The sequence below is a fragment of the Podarcis tiliguerta genome, assembly GCF_965153285.1.
Source record: "Podarcis tiliguerta genome assembly, chromosome: 2".
NCBI lineage: Eukaryota > Metazoa > Chordata > Lepidosauria > Squamata > Lacertidae > Podarcis > Podarcis tiliguerta.
Genome location: NC_139535.1, coordinates 23,876,773 through 23,900,966, shown reverse-complemented (window position 1 = coordinate 23,900,966; position 24,194 = coordinate 23,876,773). Strand labels below are relative to the sequence as shown.

The 24,194-nt window shown below is 43.1% G+C and overlaps 1 protein-coding gene across 13 annotated transcripts in view; it reads left to right on the top strand.

Moving 5' to 3' along the window:
* The window catches only part of CADPS (calcium dependent secretion activator), a 342,990-nt gene that overhangs the window by 120,852 nt on the left and 197,944 nt on the right, over positions 1–24,194 (top strand). For all 13 annotated transcript variants that reach the window (XM_083424654.1, XM_083424653.1, XM_083424660.1 and 10 more), the window contains exons 5-6: positions 7,372–7,608; positions 12,018–12,139. In XM_083424654.1, the coding sequence (XP_083280780.1) occupies positions 7,372–7,608; positions 12,018–12,139 (359 nt within the window). The remainder of the gene's footprint in view (positions 1–7,371; positions 7,609–12,017; positions 12,140–24,194) is intronic.

The window sequence follows — 24,194 nt, the reverse complement described above, 5'->3', positions numbered from 1 at the left end:
CTCAACTCCCAGGTTGAAGGTACTTGAAATGTCCCTTTGTCTCAGGCTAGGAGCATCATGACATGACATATCTCATGGGCTTGGATGTGAGAACCTCAAGTTCAAATTTCACAGGCTGACCTTGGGCAAATCATTATCAGTTTCACTGTTAAGCTTTTACTAGATATGGTTGTGGCTAAATTGATAAAAAGCAAAGGTTTCTGAAGCTTTGAACTTGGAATGGGAAGCTCCTTGTTAATTTGCCTGATAGAAAAGCTGTTTTTTTAATAGAAGGGTTTTTTGTTTTGTTTTTAATGCTAAAGCATTTTACTAAGCCTTGAATTCTGCCTCCAGTGAATGTTGGCAGAGTATATTTATCCAACTTGCTTAAAGGCATTTTCCTAAGAGAACTATAGCTCTATTTTTTATTGCCAGGAGCCCTTTTTATGAGCATATTTTTTATGTCATTAGTGTCTTTTATGTCTTAAGTCAGAAGACATTTCTCAAAGATCATCTACAGAAGTTTGATCTTTAAAACCCGTTCCAGAACTGAACTTTGTTCGTGAAGCTGCTGATTGCTGAAACACACAGTACAAATCGTCAGAGGCAAAGACATGCTTGGAGAATGATACCCAAGTGATGCATTCAATCACACCAGCCTTCCCCAACCTGGTGCCCTTTCAGATGGTGTCAGACTGTAAACTCCCATCATCTCTGGCCATTGGCCATGCTGCATGGGGCTGATGGGAACTGTACTCTGACAATATATGGAGGGCAGAGTCGCCACAAGGACTATGCATATGCACAGGGCGCGTTTATAAGTTTTGAGTCCTAGCAAATTTGTGGAGTTCTAATGCTCACTCTGTTTGCTCAGGACAGAGCATATTTCAAATCTGCTCTACTTCAGTAGATGTCACAGCACAGATGCCACACATGTGAATCGTGGCACTCTGCTACAAATTCTGCTTCCCCGCAGAGCATAACAGCTTACATTTTAGAGTTCACTGAAAGTAATTAGCTTGCAAGGATGGTTTGAGGTCAGCTTTTCTCACTGGGTATTTTGAATTCAGCTAGCTAGGTACTTCAGGGGAGCCAGTGTGGTGTAGTGGTTAGGAGCAGTGGACTCGTAATCTGGTGAACCAGGTTTGCGTCTCCGCTCCTGAACATGCAGCTGTTGGGTGACCTTGGGCTAGTCATGCTTCTCTGAAGTCTCTCAGCCTCACTCACCTCACAGAGTGTTTGTTGTGGGGGAGGAAGGGAAAGGAGATTGTTACTCACTTTGAGACTCCTTAGGGTAGTGATAAAACAGGATATCAAATCCAAACTCCTCCTCCTCTTCTTCTTCTTCATTGTTATGTTGGTAACTAGGATAACACTGGTATTTTGCCTCTTAATGCATGCATGTGTGCAATGGTAGAGGCCTGACTGGAAAGCTCAAAGCCCACCACCACTACACGAGAGATGGATTGAAGAAAAGGAAATACGAATTGCACCCGCTACGCAGCTTAACCAGTCATGACTAGGAGTGGCTAGGAGCTAGATGGTCTATATAAAAAAAAGTGCCGACTTGCTGGCCAGCTTCCCTTTTGACTTTGTTTGGGGCTTCTCCAAAGTATTTAAAGACAATAAGCAGGCAAGGGAAGCATTGGCCCAGAGTGGCACCAATCTGAGAGGTGCCAGAACTGCTCTCTGGCTGAAAAAAAAGCACTGGTTGTGTCTATTATTTCAATGCCATTGGATGCAACCAATAATAGCCAAAAGGAGAGAAGGAGAGCTTGACTCTTCCTAATGCACGCACAGATAATGAACTGTGTTGATTAAATAGGAAGCCTCCCTGAATGGGACATCCTCTGGTAGGCTATGTAGCAATCCTATATGTTAGGTTCTATATGTAGCACTGTCGATGAAATCCACAAAAGGGCTACAGGAGTCATAGGAACATAGGAAGCTGTTGTACGCCAAATCAGATTGATGGTGGATATGGTGGAGATTAAACCACTGGCATGCAAGCTACTACTCAGCTACATTCTTTCCCCCATGGTTTATCATGTTTCATTTAATCACAGAATGAAAGACCGTGCTGCCCAGAAAAGTGAAAGGGATGGATGGGTCACCAGATTTGAAATTCTCTGCTACTTGTTGCCAATGAAGAGCTCCCATAGCTGGACCTGATTTACTTGTTTGAGCAATGCTTACGAAAGTGCTTTACAAGGCTAATAAGCATCGAAGGTCTATTTAAAGAAGAAGGCTTGGGGACAATGATCTGATCATAAAACTTTTTAGCTGAAAACAGATGAGTGTAATAGTTTGCTAGCCAGTGTTTCCTGCCTCAGAATGTCATAAAGGGACATGAATTCATATCAGCTGCTGAAAAGTTCCCAGAGATAAAGGACATTTGTTTGCTGAGCAGCCTTTTAATGAGAAACTCCTTCTGTGGCATTCCTGATATGGCACTTTCTCATGGTGCCCAATGGAGACATTTTGGTTACATGCTGCCCATTCTCTCTTCATTAAAGGGTAAATTCACTGGCAACAAGTAATGAATCTTCAGGCCCAGGGCAAGGATGCAAAAGTCAAATACTTATTAATATAAAGTGTGTTAATAACTCATGGCAAAAATTGGGCAGGACATAAAATGACATAGTTGTACAGGCTGAGAGGTGAGTGGAATGACTTGTGCAACTGGTTTCAATACATATTAATATGCTGACCAATTTGTAAGCTCCATGTAATAACAGGATGCGGGTGGCGCTGTGGTCTAAATCACTGAGCCTCTTGGGCTTGCTGATCAGAAGGTTGGCAGTTCAAATCCACTCAACGGGGTGAGCTCCTGTTGCTCTGTCTCAGCTCCTGCCTACCTAGCAGTTTGAAAGCATGCCTGTGCAAGTAGATAAATAGGTACCAATGTGGCGGGAAGGTAAACGGCATTTCCGTGTGCTCTGGTTTCCGTCATGGTGTTCCGTTGCACCAGAAGCGGTTTAGTCATGCTGGCCACATGACCCAGAAAGCTGTCTGTGGTCATACGCCTGCTCCCTCAGCCTGAAAGCGAGATGAGCGCCACAACCCCGTAGTCGCCTTTGACTGGACTTACCCGTCCAGGGGTCCTTTACCATTTTTACCTTTACCGAGTGGCAAAGGCAGGAGCTCTTCATGAAGCATCTCAGAGAGCCCTTGTAGCCCAGCATTGCCCAACCAGGTGCCCCCCCCAAATGTTTTGGACTGCAGCTTCCACCATCCCTGACAATTGACCATGCTCACTGGGGCTCACAGAAGTTGAGTGGGGAAGGATGATGTAAGGGATGTTGGGATGCATCCAAGGAAACGGGGGCAATTTGCAAGCCCCCAGCTGGCCCCAGCCCACTGGCTGGTAAGCCGGGCAACCTCCAGTCCTTGGAGCAGCATCAGCGACCCCAGCTTCAGAAGCTGGAGCACGCTCTAATCAGCAGAGTAAATCCTATGCAACAGAAGTGGCAGGAGAGGTTGTGTCAGCATATTTACAAGCAGTTTATTCAGCATACATCAGGACAAAAGGAAAAACATGTCTTCACCCCTTCATGTCCAAGCAAGCAGGCATAAGCAACAGCTATACACAAAATGGAAGTTCCCAGCAAGCTGTGCTGGAGTGTAAACAGACATGTGACACACAACAATCCACACATTGGTTCTTAAGGTGGAACGGAATATTCTAACAGGGGGGACATCAAATACTGCTCTTAGAGACTAGTTTCCTTGGAGCAACAGATTATACCCTCAAGACTGGACCACCTGAAGCATCACTCCCTGTTCCTGTTGCTGCAGCAGCAGAGTCAATCCAGTGCCCTTGCTGGTGTGCCTACCCAGCCCCAACCTCACCAACACCCTCCCTTACCCCATTAGTTGCACCAGCCTCTTCCCATTTGTAATGCAACATGAGTTAGTTCGCGCTACATCTGCCCAGGTGAAAAGGAGGACAGTGCTCTTGCATCTCTAACAACAGGAGAGAAGAGCGGATTTAAGCAGAAGAAACTTGAATGACGAGCTACATCTGCCAAAATTTCATCCTCTGGACAGGAGTTCTGTTCTCTTTCTCACCTGGCAGCCCTGGCTATGCCTTTAAATTGCATTGTTAGTGAGCAGGAACCAGCAAGCGGCTGGGAGAACACTGATTAATAAGTGCACTTGATTGGTCAGCATATGCTTGCGGAAGAAATTGTTCACATCTCACGTTGGCCAAGCCATCTGCAAATTAAGCCACGGTTCAGAAGTTGAGGCGAACATATTGTCCTCACACAGCCCCGATTAATTCAACGAGTGGCAACTTCCGAGTTCAGTAGTTTTTCAGAAAATGCCCCCGTTTCTCAACCAGTAATTGCGGCCCTACTAAAGAGGACAGTAGTTATTCTGTAGTAGAATAATCTCTCTTCAGCAGGCAATAAGGTCTTGCCTACTTCTCCAAGGCAACCTCCAACCTAAGTAAACTTTCAACATAACAAGCACTAGACCTCATATGCTTGACAGAAACCTCTAGCATTCTGTAAATCTTTCAGCGAGCTAAACTAGAAATGTTTTGCTTTAGGTCACACAGATGCCAAGTAGGTACAAACATAAAATGATATGAATCCAGAACCATGTTGCATGAACCACTGTGGAAGCAAGGAGCTGCTTCTGAGACCAGTTCTTCCACTCCCTTTGAGTTTACTTGAGAATGGGAAGCAAGGGCTCCACTTCCTTTTGTCACAGGGGGGAAAAAATCATTGTGGGGACGGATTTGGACACAGTGACAGTACTCAATGAATTCCTCATCTCTGCTCGGAACAGGTTTCATATTCTGTCCTGCATGCATTCCTGACCAGTTTAGGCTTCCAACACATCCATATACAGGGACTGTTTATTTTTATATAAACCTATACTCGTATGAGTAGTTATCATACCAAATTATAGTTGACAAAACTTGTAGCCATAGTCTAAGACAGGGGTAGGCAACCTAAGGCCTGGGGGCTGGATCTGGCCCAATCGCCTTCTAAACCCGGCCTGCAGACAGTCTGGGAATCAGCTTGTTTTTACATGAGTAGAATGTGTCCTTTTATTTAAAATGCATCTCTGGGTTATTTGTGGGGCATAGGAATTGGTTCTTCTTCTTTTTCCAAAATATAGTCCAGCCCCCCACATGGTCTGAGGGATGGTGGACCGACCCATGGCTAAAAAAGCTTGCTGACCCCCGGTCTAAGGGCATGAATAGCCACTGAAACAGGTCTCTTTGTTACGTCCTAGTTACCTCCTTCTCCTTGTTTATCTATTAGAGCCACCATTAGCCTGTGAAAAGCATAATAAGATTATCAACTCAGAGTGTTAAAAACACTAGGGAGATTTCTGAGAGTCATATCCAAATCCTAGATTAAACTCTTAAGGACAGTGGAGGACTTTGCTAGACCTGGCATGGGAGGGTCATCCGTCAAGTATGTTAAGCGTTTGGGAGGGTATAAGGGGAAAGCAACTTTCCCAAGGTGCCCATTTTAATCCACTGAACACCCTAAATCCTTCATAGTTTTGGCTACCCTTGCTCCCACATTTTCCACCATCCCCTGAAATATGCGCACAGAGCTTGCCCATATTTCCCCATTTACTGAAATCAGACCTCTCAGGGTACTGTCGGGGCCTTTTCTGCTGTGGCACCTAGATGTTGCAATCTGCTGCCAGAAGAGATACGTGTTGGCCAGCCTTTCTACGGTCTGGTCTATGCCTGCAGCAACATGAGATGAGAGGCTGGACTGCAACACTTCAGGCTCCAGTTGAAGGGTCACATTTCTGAATGCTCTCCAGTGTTAAAAACTCCTTGTAAGCAAGCACAGGATTAGGCTAGAACTTTTCTCCCCGATATGCCAGTTTTCTATCTGCAGGAGTTCCTTGATTTTTTACTTTTATTTTTTTACTGAAGAGTGATATCCCTTCCATGTGGTCCAGCGCCACGCTCCCTTCTAATCCCGCAGCATTCTATCCCTTCATTTTAACAAGGTCTCTTGGCAGCTGAAGGCATTCCATGATGCCGTTAATGGTTGAAGGCAGTGGAAGTCTTTATCAGTGGCTACTAACAGATGCCTTTGTTCTGCCTCCACAATATGCCTCTGAAAACCAGCTGCTGGGAATTGCAAGAGGGGAGAAGGGATGTTGCCCTCAGGCTGTCTTTCCATAGCATTTGTTTGGCCACTAGGATTTTAGACTAGAGGGGCCTTTGGTCTGATCCAGCAGGGCTTTTCTTATGCTCACTTTTACTTCAAGAGTCTTTATCAGCTAAATACCGACTAGGATGTGAACATGGTTCTTCTTCTGCTGCTGTTCTTATTAGATTGCATTTTTATGACTTTTCCATGGGTGCACCTAGATTATCATGCGCTGTGAACAGCCAGTTCCCTCCTTTGCTGTTTTGCTCTGCCAAAGATATTTTTGTTCCAGCAGACTATCGCTGTGCTGAAGCAGACAATTGTTTTTTATGTCTGGCTTGAAATGCTGACTCTGTCTCTTTTCATTGGTTAGCCCATATTATTATTATTCTATGGAGCTGCGTTTTCAATGTTGTAAGCTACATCGGGTGGCGCTGTGGGTTAAAGCCTCAGCACCTAGGACTTGCCGATCGAAAGGTCAGCGGTTCGAATCCCCACGGCGGGGTGCGCTCCTGTCGTTCGGTCCCAGCGCCTGCCAACCTAGCAGTTTGAAAGCACCCCTGGGTGCAAGTAGATAAATAGGGACCACTTACTAGCGGGAAGGTAAATGGTGTTTCTGTGTGCGGCTCTGGCTCGCCAGATGCAGCTTGTCACGCTGGCCACGTGACCCAGAAGTGTCTCCAGACAGTGCTGGCTCCTGGCCTCTAGAGTGAGATGAGCGCACAACCCTAGAGTCTGGCAAGACTGGCCCGTACGGGCAGGGGTACCTTTACCTTTACCTTTTAAGCTACCCTGAGTGGTGCATTTGTGCTAGAAAGCATAAGATAGAGATGTTTGCTTGGATAAATTCCCATTTGCACCTTTATTTAATATCAAAATTTATATGCACTGCTTAATATATCAAAAGAGGTATATAAGTGATTTAAATAAAATGGTATAAAATATGCAGTAGAAATTGTGATAGGACAGACATCAAAAACAGCAGAAATAATAAAATTATCAAAATGTAGATAAAATCAAGCTTCAAAACCAATTATGCATAATAAAATTGCACTTTTTAGTAGGCTTGCATACCATTTCCCCCCCCCCCCAAATCCACTATATCAGTAGTGCCTGCCTAATTAATACAATTTTGGTATAATGTAAACATTGCTTTGGGTATATTTTATTGAACAACAATTAATATAATTATAAATACATGCTAACGTGATGCTGTTGATTATGCCCTAATTTTACTTTTGTCTTTCAATCATAGGAGCGCAAATTTCCTAAATTTGTATCCAAAGAAATGGAAAACATGTACATTGAGGAACTGAAGTCATCGGTCAATTTGCTAATGGCAAACCTGGAAAGCATGCCAGTGTCCAAAGGTGGCTCCGAGTTCAAGTTACAAAAACTAAAACGAAGCCACAACACCTCCATCATCGACCTGGGAGAAGAAAATGAAAACCAGCTCTCAAAGTCAGACGTTGTGTTGTCTTTTTCCCTGGAGGTAAAATGTACAGCTTTTCTACGGATCAATTAGGCATGTTGGCAATATTCATGCAAGTTAACATCAGCAAAAGAAAGTCTCGACAATCACTGTTTAGCTAATCAGAGCTTAAAAGAACAGCTTTGTGGGCAGAGGTCAGCAAAACAGAAACCAGGCCCCTAATACTTGAGCAAAGGAAGCGAAAAAACCTAACCAACAACAAAAAGAAATCCCTTTAACATCCCTTTTGATTTCTTCTTTCAGGTTCCATGCAGCCTTGTTAGTGCAGTCTGTTAGGAGAATGTGTAAATGTTAAGCCAATTACCTAAATTAAAAATTGCTTGCTTATCTAAAAATATCCCATTGAGGACACCTGAGGTGGCTTCAAAGGTTGTTGATCCACAGTTATTATTCTGAATAAAGAACCCCTTTTTTGCACACCTGGATTTCCATAGAACAGGGGTAGCCCACGTGGTGCCACTCAGGTGTTACAGACTACAGTTCCCCTCAGGCTCAGCCAGCATGGCCAATAACCAGGATTTATAGTCTACAGCCTATGGAGGACACTATGTTGGCTTCCCCTTCCATAGGACTTTAGCAACACTTCAGTGCTCACTGTCTTGGGACAGCCTAAGGCTCCATTTCCCTGCACAAGGAATTCTGAACTACATCTTTTGTTTGTAAGTTTGAGAATCTGCATGTGCTTCGCCTGCCCATTAAGAGTCCTTGTGCAAGGCAAAATAAATGGGAACTAAATGCTACAAAGTGAAAAAGACAGCCCGGCGTTGAGTTGCATGCTGCTTAACCTATAGTTCAGCACACTTATGTCAATTGATGTGCTTTTTCGTGTTTGCCAGCAGCAGCAGCCAGTGGTGGGGAACTGTGCACTCTAATGGTGCCAAGACATGGGATTTGTTAAAAAAAGAGAAAAGGAACATGACTTTTTAATATAATAGCCCCTTATTTGTTGTAATGACTATATGTGGGAATAGTCAGGGAGGCAGGAGAGGATATATTGTTTATTAATATCCTTCCTAAATTGCGCTAGCAAGTTCTATAACTTAGCAGAATTTACATTCCCCTTTTAAATGCACAGTGGATAGCTGGTTGCAGGCTTGTTTAAGCCTCTCAATATTAGATTCCTGGTAAGTTCCCTTATATCCCTCTTAAAAGAATAAACACGCCACAATCTTGTGTAAAGTATATAAAAGAAGTAGACTCACATCATCAGTTCACAGTTGGATCCCTGAAGGCAGACTTAGTTACAAAGTATATACATGTGGATCCCATATGGAGATGGTCCCAGTGTTCTCTGTTGGCTGGGAGCCAACAGAGCATTTCTAGCTAAAAGCTGCTGCTCCAGCGATGGAGGAAGTCAAAGAGAAAGGGTGTTGTGTGCCTTGTCCTTTAGTTACCTGGACAGGTAAGGTCACGCCCACCTCTAGTCACATGCAAAGGAAGTATGTCCCAGCCAGAAGGAAACAGGAAGTTTTCGACTGGCTGGACCAAACATTCCCTCGCATGTCCACTCTAGGAAAACAAGGAATGTTGTACTTGACTGCTACTTATGTATCACATCCCACACTGCAAAGGCGTAATTCAAACCTTACCTGAACAGTGTGGGTGCTTCTAAGATTTGATTGCTTCCCATGCTGGCTTAGTAACTCAGGAAGGAAAGCGATTGCATGGGCGGCCAGACTGGTTGTTATTCCCCACATCAACATTGCTCGTGTTATGGGAAATGACCACACGAATCAGTCTGCCCACACAATTGTCTCCCTTGGAATATTAGCAGCAGCATGGGAAGAAGCCCTGCTACAGAAGTTCCAGCATTGTTCAAGTGTCATATTAATAGGACCATATGCATAAGGGCAATTTGCATAGGGCGCTGCCGTGTGCTGTGCAATTACATTGGCTGGCAATAGCTCTTCAGGGTCCCAGCCCTGCCTGGAAATATCAGGGATTGAAGCTGGAACCACTGAACTACAGGCCTTCCCCAACCTGAAAAAGGCTTATTTGTTTGCATTCCATATATGTTTTCCCCATCTCTTCATTTCAGTCGACAGCAAATTTTGCTGTGCATATTGCAGGGGAAATTTTTTTATTATTTGTTTGGATCAAAAATAGATCTTCTGGGAGGAGGTATTTTAATATTCATTAGAGTTGTTTCACAGCTTTTTTTTTTATCCTGGTGTCTGAATTACTAAATCTTCTTTCCCTGTGTTCTTTGCATTTGATCATTGCTAATTAGAGGTGTCACCTACGTTTTGCAGGAAACCTTGATTTCTAAGCATTAAAAATTGCAGCGGGTACAAGTTGTACAATTTATCTTCACACATATACTTTGAAATGTACGGTTCACCTGAATTGAATAGTAATTGTGTGTTCTTTGCGGTGTAACATGAAGGGTGGTCTCACAGTCAAGGGTGGTTAAGCTACTCTACTCTTCCAGTTCTCCGACATGCTCCAGCTTCTTTCCAAAAACAGTCGCACAAAAATCCATTAGCCCAGATTAATAGACACAAGGAGACATCCGTTGCCTGGCAATACTCATTCATGAACCCACATGCTTGTTAGCCTCTCTTCCTGAACTGTCCGTGCCATAGGGTGCAAAACCAATATGATGCCCTGCTACTCCAACACTGAATGCAACATCTTCCCTTGGGTTACACAACAATGTGCCCAGTTCCCAGTGAAGATGCTGCTGATTGTTCCACTACTTAATTATGGAGTTCGGCTTTGAAAGCGGAAAGCACCATTGGGGTGCTGAAGCAGGTATAGAGGACTTTCCTGCACTGCTTTTTCTGTACAGTGGTACCTCGGGTTACATACGCTTCAGGTTACAGACTCTGCTAACCCAGAAATAGTACCTCAGGTTAAGAACTTTGCTTCAGGATGAGAACAGAAATTGTGCTTTGGCGGCACGGCAGCAGCGGGAGGCCCCATTAGCTAAAGTGGTGCTTCAGGTTAAGAACAGTTTCAGGTTAAGAACGGACCTCCAGAACGAATTAAGTTCTTAACCCGAGGTACCACTGTAAGTTCTTAACCCGAGGTATCACTGTATGTAATTTGGTGCTGGTAAAGAGCAGGAAGGAGATGGCAGCATCAGAACATGCCACAGGCAGAAATGAGACACATAGAATCACAGAATCATAGAATCATAGAGTTGGAAGAGACCACAAGGGCCATCGAGTCCAACCCCCTGCCAAGCAGGAAACACCATCAGAGCACTCCTGACATATGGTTGTCAAGCCTCTGCTTAAAGACCTCCAAAGAAGGAGACTCCACCCCACTCCTTGGCAGCAAATTCCACTGTCGAACAGCTCTTACTGTCAGGAAGTTCTTCCTAATGTTTAGGTGGAATCTTCTTTCTTGTAGTTTGGATCCATTGCTCCGTGTCCGCTTCTCTGGAGCAGCAGAAAACAACCTTTCTCCCTCCTCTATGTGACATCCTTTTATATATTTGAACATCACAGTCATATGCTTACAGAACTATACTTCTGTGTTCAGTGACTCATGCCTCACAAGTGATCCATGCCCCACTAGCCAGTTGTGACTTTAAGAGAATTGTATCCTAAATCCATGTGTGGCGATCAATCAGAACTTAAGCACAAGCAAAAACTATTCATTGAAACCTTGAGTGATGCAGTGAGACATTAGAAAATGGCTTTTGACGGCACACTTACTATTAGAGGGCACGTCTGGGTGGTCAGCAAAGAGATTGTCAGGAAGATATAATGCGAAGGCATTGCACCATGCAGTTTTGGACAATTCACATGACCATGGCACCTGCAGCAGCTGCTTGAAGTTCCTGAACACATGAACTTCCTGCCTGTCACTAGCCAGTCATGTGCAGCCTGCCCCCCCCCAAAAAAAAAAGATTAAGGGTGTGGGTGGCAGCAGCTGTTGCATACAACTTTCTGGGCGTGAGCAGAGAGCCAAGTTGGAAAGGAATTTCAACTAGCAGTGGTTGTGTGAATCGACTTCACATCATCAACCCATCTTCCCATACCTTGAACTGCCTGGCCACTAGAAGCAGATCTGATTGTTCAAATCCTCTGCACCGTCTTTTTTTTTTTTTTTTTTTAAGGAAACAATTCTCCTGCATTTAAGAACTTGGAGATAATTCATTTTAATTAATGTTTGGGGGGGTTGTTTGCTGACTGTCAGTAATTCATCAATTCACAATTAATCAATGTAGAGCTGTTGTTTCATTTTCATTATTTCACTTACCTATTTTTGACACGTCCAGCCTCTTAGGTCTGTCCTCTACATTCCTCATCAGCAGATTCTCAGGCTCACGCTATCTCGGAAATGTCATAAACCATAACTAAAGCGGCATAGAAATGTCTTCAAAACATTGTTTCCAGACCTGATTGCTGAGTGCAGAACGTCATCCAGAGTGGTTTTCTTCTTTTTTCTTTTAATAGGTTGTCATCATGGAAGTCCAAGGTCTCAAATCCTTAGCACCCAACCGCATTGTATATTGCACTATGGAAGTGGAAGGGGGAGAAAAGCTACAGACGGATCAAGCCGAGGCATCAAAGCCAACGTAAGTTTTTCTTTACCTCCATTTTCTTTCTCCAGCCTAGCAGGAAAAACACACACAGTGAGTTCTCTTCTTCCTTCTGCACAAGGCAGTGAGGAATGTCTGGTCTTCCAGAAGTTGCTGGGGGGAAATTCCCATCTTCCCTTCCTGTTAGCCATGATGATGATGATGATGACATGTGCGGAAATATACCTTTCCATATGAGATCGTCTCTCGACAATGAATTAACAGCTCCTAAGCCATGAGTTAGTAAGGGCTTGTAGCATTTTCTTTCGTCCCATTGAATGTTAGCGAGACATATCATAAGCACTTAATTTTAAGTATAAGCTGGATAGATTTACTGAAATGAAAACCGGGAGACTAAAAAGGAGCACAAAGTCTTGCTGGTTCTATATTCTGTTCTGTAAGGATGCTTGTTTCAGTGTTACCTGAATATTCCCATGTATGGTGTAACACATGGATAGGCAAACTAAGGCCTGGGGGCCAGATCCAGCCCAATCGCCTTCTAAATCTGGCCTGCAGATGGTCCGGGAATCAGCATGGTTTTACATGAGTAGAATGTGTCCTTTTATTTAAAATGCATCTCTGGGAAATTTGTGGAACCTGCCTGGTGTTTCCACATGAGTAGAATGTGTGCTTTTATTTAAAATGCATCCCTGGGTTATATATTTCATATATATTTTTTCAAAATCTAGTCCGGCCCACCACATGGTCTGAGGGATAGTGGACTGGCCCCCTGCTGAAAAAGTTTGCTGACCCCTGGTGTAACATGTGCTATTTCTTCCAGCCTCTTTCGGTACTCTAGGTTGGTTTAGGGTGCATTTTGTAGATATGGGAGCCACTCGCTCGCTCATGTGCTGAGAGATACGTGGAAATTCAGTCAAGAATCCATCTTATTCAGTATGTAGCCAGATGGAACTGCTGGAACTTTCAGGCAGCTTGCACAAATCTGTGGGTAGAGCCTTCCCTTTGGCAGGGAGACATATAGTGATTGAAAATCACCAGCTTTCCCTTTGATGTGCTCCAGAGCCATAGTTCCAGGGATCTCCATCACATGGTGAGAATGCCATTATATGGAGATAGCATGTAAAATGCTTCTCCACGATATGGAGTATTGGTATTGTCAACGTAATGGTCCCAAACAGAGTCAGAAGCTTGGGGAGAGGGAACTGCCTTTTAACAATGATGTTTTCTCTCCAAAACTAAATTCTTAGAAAGTAAATGGTAATTTCTCAGTCACCCTTTTTCTGCGCCCTCCGTAAGTATTCATCTGGAAAACACAAACTGTATGCAATCATAATACAAAAGCTAAAAATCACCTTTCCCTCCTAAATCTTATGACTAAGCCTTCTTGTAACAGCTACCTGTTTGATCAGGCTTACATTACATTTACCCCCATTTAATTACATTTTACATTTAATAACTTTCAATTGAATGCACACCCACACATAGATATATGTGCCTAGGCATGGGACAATTACAGGAAAGGTGTTCTTTTTTTGTCCAAAATCTAAAGATACAGTGGTACCTCAGGTTACATACACTTCAGGTTACATACGCTTCAGGTTACAGACTCCGCTAACCCAGAAATAATGCTTCAGATTAAGAACTTTGCTTCAGGATAGGAACAGAAATCGTGCTCCGGCGGTGCGGCGGCAGCAGGAGGCCCCATTAGTTAAAGTGGTGCTTCAGGTTAAGAACAGTTTCAGGTTAAGTACAGACCTCCGGAATGAATTAAGTACTTAACCCGAGGTACCACTGTATACATTAAGATGACCACTTCTTGAAAATGTTTTTATTAAAAAAAAAAAATCTGTATAATAGAAGTGGCCAGATAGTCTTCTAGATTCACTTTTCATGATGCAGTTTTGATTTCTCCCTCCCTCCCTGCCCCCTCTCTCTATATATATTTGTTTCTGAAAGTACAAGCGGCAAGCCATTGTTGTTGCAATATCCAGGGATGTTCTATCTTTACCAATGTCCCCAAAGAGCTGCTCTGATCCACTGTAAATCTGTCAGGCTGCTTACATGTATTGCAAAGCATAATGAGCAGTTTCCAACTCGGTCATTGTCTTTCATATCAGATTTTGCCATCATTCCTTTTCCCTTCTTTAATATACCAGGTGCAGGTATATTTTAAACAACAACCTCAGAGTCCTTCACCTAAATCCTAGTTGTCATTTAGGCTGTCAATCAATAGCGCATCTGTCTAGACAAGCTTTTAAGCCAGTGCTGTTCCTTGTGCATCCCGATTTGCTTTAGCACTGCCACTGAAAGGTGCAAAAATATGGAATGTGCATTGAATATTAAGTTTCCAGGAATTCAAAGTCCTTCTGTGAAAAAAACATGTGATATACTTCAATAATTATTTGTTTTGCAACGAGAAATTTTCATTGCTTTCAGGCTGACTTCAACTAACATTGTGTATTCTTGTGATAGAGGCATCCTCATTTGGTTATTCATTCATTCACTCATTCATTCATTAAATTTCTATCCCATTCTTCCTCTCAAAGGCAGCAGACCTGTCACTCCAATCTATCTTGCCATATTTAGTTCTTTTGTACCCCGATGCTATATGAAAGCTTAAAATACACATCTTTACTCACTGACTCACAGCAGCTTGGTGGTTCTGCGGGGTGGGGAAAGAGAACACTACGAGTTCCATTTGATAGCTCAAATATAAAGGTAAAGGTAAAGGGACCCCTGACCTTTAGGTCCAGTCGTGGCCGACTCTGGGGTTGCGGCGCTCATCTCGCTTTTTTGGCCGAGGGAGCTGGCGTACAGCTTCCGGGTCATGTGGCCAGCATGACTAAGCCGCTTCTGGCGAACCAGAGCAGCGCACGGAAACGCCGTTTACCTTTCCGCTGGAGTGGTACCTATTTATCTACTTGCACTTTGACATGCTTTCAAACTGCTAGGTTGGCAGGAGCAGGGACCGAGCAACGGGAGCTCACCCCGTCGCGGGGATTCGAACTGCTGACCTTCTGATCTGGAAGTCCTAGGCTCTGTGGTTTAACCCACAGCGCCACCCGCATCCCCAGCTCAAATATAGAGCTGCTAAATTCAGGCATTGGTCCTAAAACACCATTAAAAATTGTTCCACATTCCGAATCAGCCAAATGTAATTTTTTTTGAGGGTGGAGAGATGGAGGTTCAAAGCAGCACCAATTTCCTTACGGCCCTCATAAGATCTCCGTGATGTATTCTGTCACCTCTCCTTCACTAAACACATTTTATTGCCTTTATTTCTTCCCCTGTCAGTCAAATGTCTGAGACTGACAGCACTTCTGGACTGCCACTTCTTTCAGGTGGGATTCAATCACTTGTCACCAAATACAGGTCAGACCATTCAGCTGATTTTAGTGCTCTTATGCAACAAACCCCCGCCCCCAAATCAGACTTTTTGCAATAAAGAAAGTGCTGGAGGAAAGACATTGGAAAACGTCGGGTAACATCTGCATGACGAAACATCATATTAACCTCCTTGCAAGCCTGTCAGAATGAACACTCAATAAGCAGGCTGTCTGGAAGTGAACTGAGCAGCCTTTTGTAGCAGTTATTCCTGGGTGCGGGGAGAAATTGGATAAAAATTATAGTAACTTGTAGCTTCCATGACCTCACAAAGTCGAGGATGAAGTGCCAGTCCTTTTTCGTACTGAAGAGAACCCTGTCCCTAAAGCAGCCATAAATGGAAGCTTTTGGGTGATGTTCTTAAAAACAACCTGTGACAAGGTGTTCTTTCATCCCCTTAACAATTTGAAGTACTTGCAAGCTTTCTCGTTTGCTTTGTTTTTTTGCACTACCAGTGAAAATAGATCGACTTTAGGATTATAGAATCATAAAATTGTAAAGTTGGAAAGGACTGTGTGGGTCATATAGTCCAACCACCTGCAATGCAGAATGGCCAGAGCAACTCAGCCGAATGGGCGTGTATTATTATTATTATTATTATTATTATTATTATTATTATTATTATTTGCCCAATGTGGGGTTCGAACCCACAACCCTGGGATTAAGTGCCTCATGCTCTACTGGCTGAGCTTACAGTTAAAATTAGGCATTTGGGATATAACATTTTGAAATGTTTCTTTGTAAAGATTTCCATTCAGTAAGGAACTTAGTGTGGGCTTTAGTTCAGGCCAATTCTTGCTGTGTAGGATTTATTTTTTTTCATGCAGGGAGGGTTTCCCTGTATCAGGAAATTTTAAATGCTTGACATATTACTATGTTTTTATATGTACTGTAAACTGCCCAGATTGGTGGGTTAGGATGATGATGATGATGATTCAAGCATTCAAAAGTAATCCTCTGCCAGACTCAGAACTCTGCCACCTTATCCCTGTTGCATCTGGAGGCTAGGCGTAAACTGCTTTTAGTCCTGACTCAGATCAAACCCTGAATGTTGACATTATTCATTATTTGTTCATTGGACAAGAAGCACACTGCATGCTTTGATGTCCTGTTAATTAAGGTGTTTTTTTAACCCTCTTCTGATGTTTATTTCCAATTTATTCCCCTCCTGGGGAAAAGATTCCCCCCCCCCCTTTCTTCATGTTTGATCAGAACGTCTATTGGCAATCTGTTCATGCGGCTTTTGATTGAGATTACTGATCACATTTCCGCCTTTCAGCTTTGAATTTGTTGTGACTTTTTGCTTATTGTGAATTAGAGAAGCAGCTGAACAGCTCCACATAAAAACAAGATGAAATGTGTTCTGCCATGGTGGGACTGAGTAAGCATCTAATTGCCAACGCTCCCTAAAGGAAAGCCCTGACAGTTTGAAGCCAGGAACCTGCCCAACATTTACATTGCCCTGTTTTTCAAAGAAAATAAGAAAAAAAATAGCCTCATTTTCAAGTTATCTCACAGGGGGGAGACCCTGTCATGTCATCAGAATTGCTCCTGGCATCAGAATTGCACCTGTTCCTCAGAGATAATGGCTGCAGTCCTATACTTGCTTACTTGGAAGTAAGTCCCACTGGAGTCAAGGAGGTTTATTTCCCCCACATCTTCATCTTTCAATTTGCAGAGGGCAATAAATGTCCTTGAGAAACAGGTTTGTATTCAACAGCTGTGCTTCCACTGCTGTGCTTAGGTTTCTAGAGATGCTAAGTCGGCCTTCCCCCAAATTCTCAGAGATCGCTTATCGCTGTTCGCTCACACGCCCAAAGAAACAAACCCGATAATGAATTTTATCTTTAGTTTTTGAGCCATCACTTGTTACCATGAGGGGAAACTTTATTGAGTCCCTTGTAGATTCACTTCCATCCAATAACATAAGAAAAGCCTGCTGGATCAGGCCGAAGACCCATCTAGTCAATTAATTAATTAATTAATTAATTACATGCCATTCACCAGCAGATTCCATGCAGTTTAAAGCATTTAAAACAAGTTAAAATCACAGGAACAGGGAATCCCTCCGTTCTCACAGAGGCCCCTGAGCTAGCCTGCTGCCCTGAGGTACCATGGAGGGCATTGTCCCACCATCAGTATTGAAGGAAGATTCAACTTCAGCATCTGATTTCAATGTCCTTTAACTCAGGCAACAGAGAGAACACAGGATGGTTGACTGCGATGAACGAACTGTCTTTCAGCAAAGACTGTTCAAAATTATTCGTCTTCTTATTGAAGAATCATTGAAGCCCAAATACAGTATCTTGTTGTTGTTGTTGCTTAGTCGTTTAGTCGTGTCCGACTCTTCATGACCCCATGGACCAGAGCACGCCAGGCACTCCTGTCTTCCACTGCCTCCTGCAGTTTGGTCAAACTCATGCTGGTAGCTTCGAGAATACTGTCCAACCATCTCGTCCTCTGTCGTCCACTTCTCCTTGTGCCCTCCATCTTTCCCAACATCAGGGTCTTTCCATGGAGTCTTCTCTTCTCATGAAGTGGCCAAAGTATTGGAGTCTCAGCTTTAGGATCTGTCCTTCCAGTGAGCACTCAGGGCTGATTTCCTTAAGAATGGAGAGGTTTGATCTTCTTGCAGTCCATGGGACTCTCAAGAGTCTCCTCCAGCACCATAATTCAAAAGCATCAATTCTTTGGTGATCAGCCTTCTTTATGGTCCAGTTCTCACTTCCATACATCACTACTGGGAAAACCATAGTTTTAACTATACCGACCTTTGTTGGCAAGGTGATGTCTCTGCTTTTTAAGATGCTGTCTAGGTTTGTAATTGCTTTTCTCCCAAGAAGCAGGCGTCTTTTAATTTCATATCTTAGGAACACTATTTGAAACCACTGCAAACCAGCTGATTAACTACCTGTGGCGCATGAACCAGCTACCTTTCAGATTAAATAAGTGTTTGAGCTCATTCAGGGTTAGGACATACTGTTTCTTAGTTGTGAATGTTAGTAAGGCCAAAATATGTGAAACGGTTCCCAGTTACTTCCTCAGAGTCGCTACTATATGTGGATATAGATGCAGTAATTTTAAAAGTTTACAATTGTCAGCCTACAGAATTCACACCTGACTTCTTGGCTTTCTAGCATGTTTCTCTAGCTCAGACAGAAGAGTTTCTGTGTGAGAGGTTGTGTTGAAATACGAATGGCAATGCTCACGACGTAGCAATGTCTGCATTTTAAAGGTCACGCGGTCAACACTTTGTTGGAATGAAAGGCGTAGAACAGGCAATGTCTGGTGTGTTTTGCAAAATTCATCTTTGCTATGACGTGGGGTGCAGGGATGAAACCACCTCCAGTTTAACAGTTGTTAATCTGGAACCCCAACATAGCAGTGACATTCATCTATCTAAACTCTTTCTAAGCATGAAACTGCCTGCTGTATAGCACACTAAACAATTGAACATCATAAATAAATAAATAAATAAATAAAGTCTAGTAGCACCTTAGAGACCAACAAAGTTTGTTCTTGGTATGAGCTTTTGTGTGCGTGCACCCTTCTTCAGATACACTTAAACAGAAGTCACCAGACCCTTATATATAGTGGGAGGGTGGGGTGGGGTATTTATCAGAAGGGTAGTAGGAGATGGGCGATTGACTCAATGGGTATGGTAAACCTGTTGACTACTGTTAATGACTTCAATTAGTCCTACAGGAAAAAGCAAGGGCTAGTATGCAGATGATTAGCATATGTAATGAGTCAGGAATCCAATATCTCTATTCAGACCAGGTCTCTCCATAGTTTTCAGTTTAGTGATAAGTTGTAATTCAGCAACTTCTCTTTCAATTCTGTTTCTGAAATTCTTTTGTAATAAGACAGCTGTTTTGAGATCCTTTATTGAATGTCCTAGGAGACTGAGGTTTTCTCCTACTGGCCTCTCTGTCTTTTGATTCCTGATGTCAGGTTTATGTCTGTATATATAGTGGGTCTGGTGACTTCTGCTTCAGTGTATCTGAAGAACTGTGCATGCACACAAAAGCCTATACCCAGAACAAACTTAGTTGGTCTCTAAGGTGCTACTGGACTATATATATATATATATATATAGACTGCGTCAGACCAACACGGCTACGTACCTGAATCAGAAATAAAAATGCTGTAACTAAATAGGTCATGGGGGCAGAGGGGAATGGGGGGGGAGCTACTAAGGACTCTACACCTTTACTGTAATAATATGCAAGCCCTAGTAAACTATAGGTAAAGGTAAAGGGACCCCTGACAATTAGGTCCAGTCGTGGACGACTCTGGGGTTGCGGTGCTCATCTCGCTTTATTGGCCGAGGGAGCCAGCGTACAGCTTCCGGGTCATGTGGCCAGCATGACTAAGCCGCTTCTGGTGAACCAGAGCAGCACACAGAAATGCTGTTTACCTTCCCGCCGGAGCGGTACCTATTTATCTACTTGCACTTTTTGATGTGCTTTCGAACTGCTAGGTTGGCAGTAAACTATAGATAACAATAAAAAAGAGGAAGGGGGGATTTTCAGCCCACATGTGGTTTCTTCATCAATAGAATTTAAAACCTGTTTGAACATAATAGCATTCAAAACACAGTATTTTATCTGAAGACCGATGTCTGATGAGTTGTCATTTGAAAACTTTCATTGCTCATCATTTTGAATTTGGTCAATAACCATACCCACCCTACAGGTGCTTCAATGCACACATGGAGTTCCAGGGAGTCTATGGTATGTCCCATTAATTCCAATGGAGAGACAGATTGATACATGCAAGGAATGTCTATATGTACTGTAATGAATGGGGTGGTGAGCAGGTGGAAAAGTATTTACTGGTGGAGGCATCATTAAAAGGTAAAGGTACCCCTGCCCGTACGGGCCAGTCTTGACAGACTCTAGGGTTGTGCGCCCATCTCTCTCAAGAGGCCGGGGGCCAGCGCTGTCCGGAGACACTTCCAGGTCACGTGGCCAGCGTGACATCGCTGCTCTGGCAAGCCAGAGCTGCACACGGAAACGCCGTTTACCTTCCCGCTAGTAAGCGGTCCCTATTTATCTACTTGCACTTTGATGTGCTTTCGAACTGCTAGGTTGGCAGGCGCTGGGACCGAACAACGGGAGCGCACCCCGCCGCGGGGATTCGAACCGCCGACCTTTTGATCGGCAAGCCCTAGTCGCTGAGGCTTTTACCCACAGCGCCACCCGCGTCCCTTGGAGGCATCATTACTCTGCAGCTAAAAGGAGTTACTTTATATTTAAGTGGGGGTGCCCATAAAATTCTAACCCCCTCCCATCATTATTGCAATTCTGTTTTTAAACCCAAACCCTTTCCAAAGGAAGCATCAAACCTGAATTCTGAATTGCAAAGAACCAAGCAAACCACACTAAATCACACACACTTTGTTTCCTTTGGACAAAGTGATCGATGTTGCTTGTGATGTCTCCTCCGTGCTGTGGGAAGTGTTCCTGCAGCAAAATCTGATCATCAAGAAATTCACATGAGGCCATGGCTAGTTTTGGGGTGAGACGACCGTGCCAGATCCCTGTCTACAGCTCTCTGATGCCATCTAGTCGCTGAGGAGCAACATGGCATGATTCAGTGGGGACCACTATCGATGCGCAGCACTCCTGAGTGTGCGTCTGTGTGCCTTTGTGTGCACCACACTTCAGCAAGCAGTTAAGCTGGAAATGAGTTATATACCAAGACACTTCAATTTCTTCACTTTAAAGGTCACCGTTCGTTCAACTTCTGTAGACGTTCCTTCAAGATAAGGCAGGCAACTAATTGGTATGGGAGCAAGGAAGCAGCTAGAGATAAACATAGCACAGTTAAGCACAAATGAGGCCTAAAGCAGCCATTGTCTAGCAAACCATGATGGACATTAGATTTGCTTCTTTCGCCACTATCCTGTCCTGATTATACAAACTCTGTTGTGGAAAGAATTATTTGAAGTCTTTATTAGACACTCCAGAAAAGGCATTCTGAGGTTTGGCTTTAGGTTTCTGTATTGTTGGGTTTTCCCCCCATTCCTCCCCGTATCTCTCATCTTATCAAATCCCAGGACTCCATTTCTCATGTGGCATTTGATTCAGCAACTTGGTGATATAAAATGGCTTCAACGCTGGATTAGACAACTTCATGGTGGAGAGGGATATCATAGGCTACTAGCCATGACGGCTATGCTCTATCGCCACAGCTGGAGGAAATATTAATATCAGAAACTGCAGGAGGGGAGAGTCCTCTTGTACTTGGGATCAGTTTTCTGGCTTTCCAAGATATCTGGTCGGCCATTGTAAGAGCAGAATGCGGGACTAGATGGGCTAGTGGCCTGACCCAACAGGTTTTTCTTATGTTCTCATGTAGATGGTGATACACATTTCACCAGAAAGGTGAGCGGTGGAATGAATGAATAGAAGATAGAAGAGGCCATGGCAAGACTAAGCTGCACAAGCCAATTCTGAAATTACGTATAGAAATTTTTGATGCACTTTTAAAAGACAACAACAACAACAACAATAATAATATTTTTTTATTTATACCCCACACTCCCAGGCCAGAGCCAGGCTGAGGGTGGCTAACACCAGTAAAATTATAATAAAAACATAACAGGGGGGAACCAATTTATTAAAATACGGGTTAAAATACAATTTAAAATGCAACCTCATTTTAATAGTAGCCCATAGATCAAAACCATAAGGGGAGGGAAACATAAGGGTCAGACTGAGTCCAAACCAAAGGCCAGATGGAACAGCTATGTCTTGCAGGCCCTGCAGAAAGATGTCAAGTCCCGCAGGGCCCTGCTCTCTTGTGACAGAGCATTCCACCAAGTTAGGGCCAGTACTGAAAAGGCCCTGGCCCTAGTTGAGACCAATCTAACCACCTTGCAACTTGGGACCTCCAAAATGTTGTCATTTGTGGACGTTAAGGTCCTCTGCAGGGCATAGCAGGAGAGGCGATCCCGTAGGTACGAGGGTCATAGGCCACATAGGACTTTAAAGGTCAAAACCAGCACCTTAAACCTGACCCTGTACTCCACCGGGAGCCAGTGCAGTTGGTAGAGCATAACACCTGGTATAGCCAATTTGCAAATTCACCAAAAGTAATACTGGGAACTCTGTTTAATAGCAATATTCACCTCTAATTGAATATCCCTCTTTTTAAAAAAAGTTATTGCTATCAATATCCCACAGCTATATATACTATTAATTTTTTCATCTTCAGCTGTATATGCTTAGAATCTCTATCTGTGTTGATTCCCTACACTAATTCAGTTGGAACCAGACTTGCAAAATAAACCAGAGGCACCTCTTATTTAGAGGGCTACGTATAAGAAACAAAATTAAATCAAACAAGGTGTCAAAATGGCACCAGATTTATGGGCTTTCATCACGAGCCACTAATGAAGACACACATGGACCTGGAAAGGGTCTTTGACACTCAACAATCTCATGCCACACAGCAGTTCTCAAGAGCCCTGGAAGCTGTATGGCTGGTCACACTTTTCTCATCGCAGGTTGAACATTGGGCATATTAGATATTCCATCAAAAGAAGTGCTACAAAGTAGAAGATATCTAGAGCTTGTGAATAACAATCACAGATTTATTATGCTAAAAAAGGCCCATTGGTGATGTATGTAGATGTACAGGAAGATTTTGTTCATAGATGTGCTCCTCTCTCTCTCTCTCTCTCTCTCTCTCACACACACACACACACACACACACAGAACTGACAGAAGCTGACAAAGATAAAGACTGAGAATTCCCCAACTAGATAATCTATGCACTTTTAAATCCTTTCATACACCGATTCTCTGCAGTCTAAAAAGCAATCCAAAGGTTTGGCAAAAAGGGGGACAAATGAAAGTAAATTCCATTGTCTGGATGATTTTTGCTTTGTAGCAAGCCAGCCAATCACATTCTGCTTCTTGTCTCAGGAAGGACTTTGCTATCTAGATATTCTCTGAAGCTATTTTTTTTTTATGAATACTAAGCACAAATTCTTATGAACAGAAGCTGTGCACTTAGCATGAATGCAGATATTTTAGCGGCCCTGAATTATGTCCTTATGCCGAACATCACTATGGCAACTAATGACATCATCCTAAAATCTAGCTTGCCCTAAATCCAATTGCAAAATTGTCATTTCTGTAATGAAGTGGACATTTCTCAGCTTTATTAAGTATGAGTTTATATGCGACGCATTGTTGTCAAAGGTTTGCTACGTGTCTTTAACCTCATTTGGTTTATTCCCTTTGTGACTAATGCTGTTCTCATAAAGACAACACTAATGAAAATTAGTGTTTGCATTTGGTTACCAACATTTGTTGATAGCATATGGTCTGGGAATGCTTCAGCAAATAAGCAGCTTTTAATAGTAAGCAGAGATAGGCATTGTAGAAAGCAGATGCTATCAAAATACACAGTGCAAGGTTATGTGCGAGGGTATTTTTTTCCTTCTCCTTTTACACTTCTTACACCTTCCTTCATTCTTGTTTTCATTTTCTTCATTGAAGATGCATCTCAAGGTGTCCAGGTGCCAAAAGGGAGAAAAAGATGCAGAGTACAATACAAGCCTTGTGACTCTAAAATGACAGCAAAATCTTAAACCTGATCCTTTCTCCTGATTAGTTTGATACCAGTAATTGCTAGAAAATTACTATTTAGTTGCTACAACATCCTTTATCCCTGCCAAATTTGGTTAACT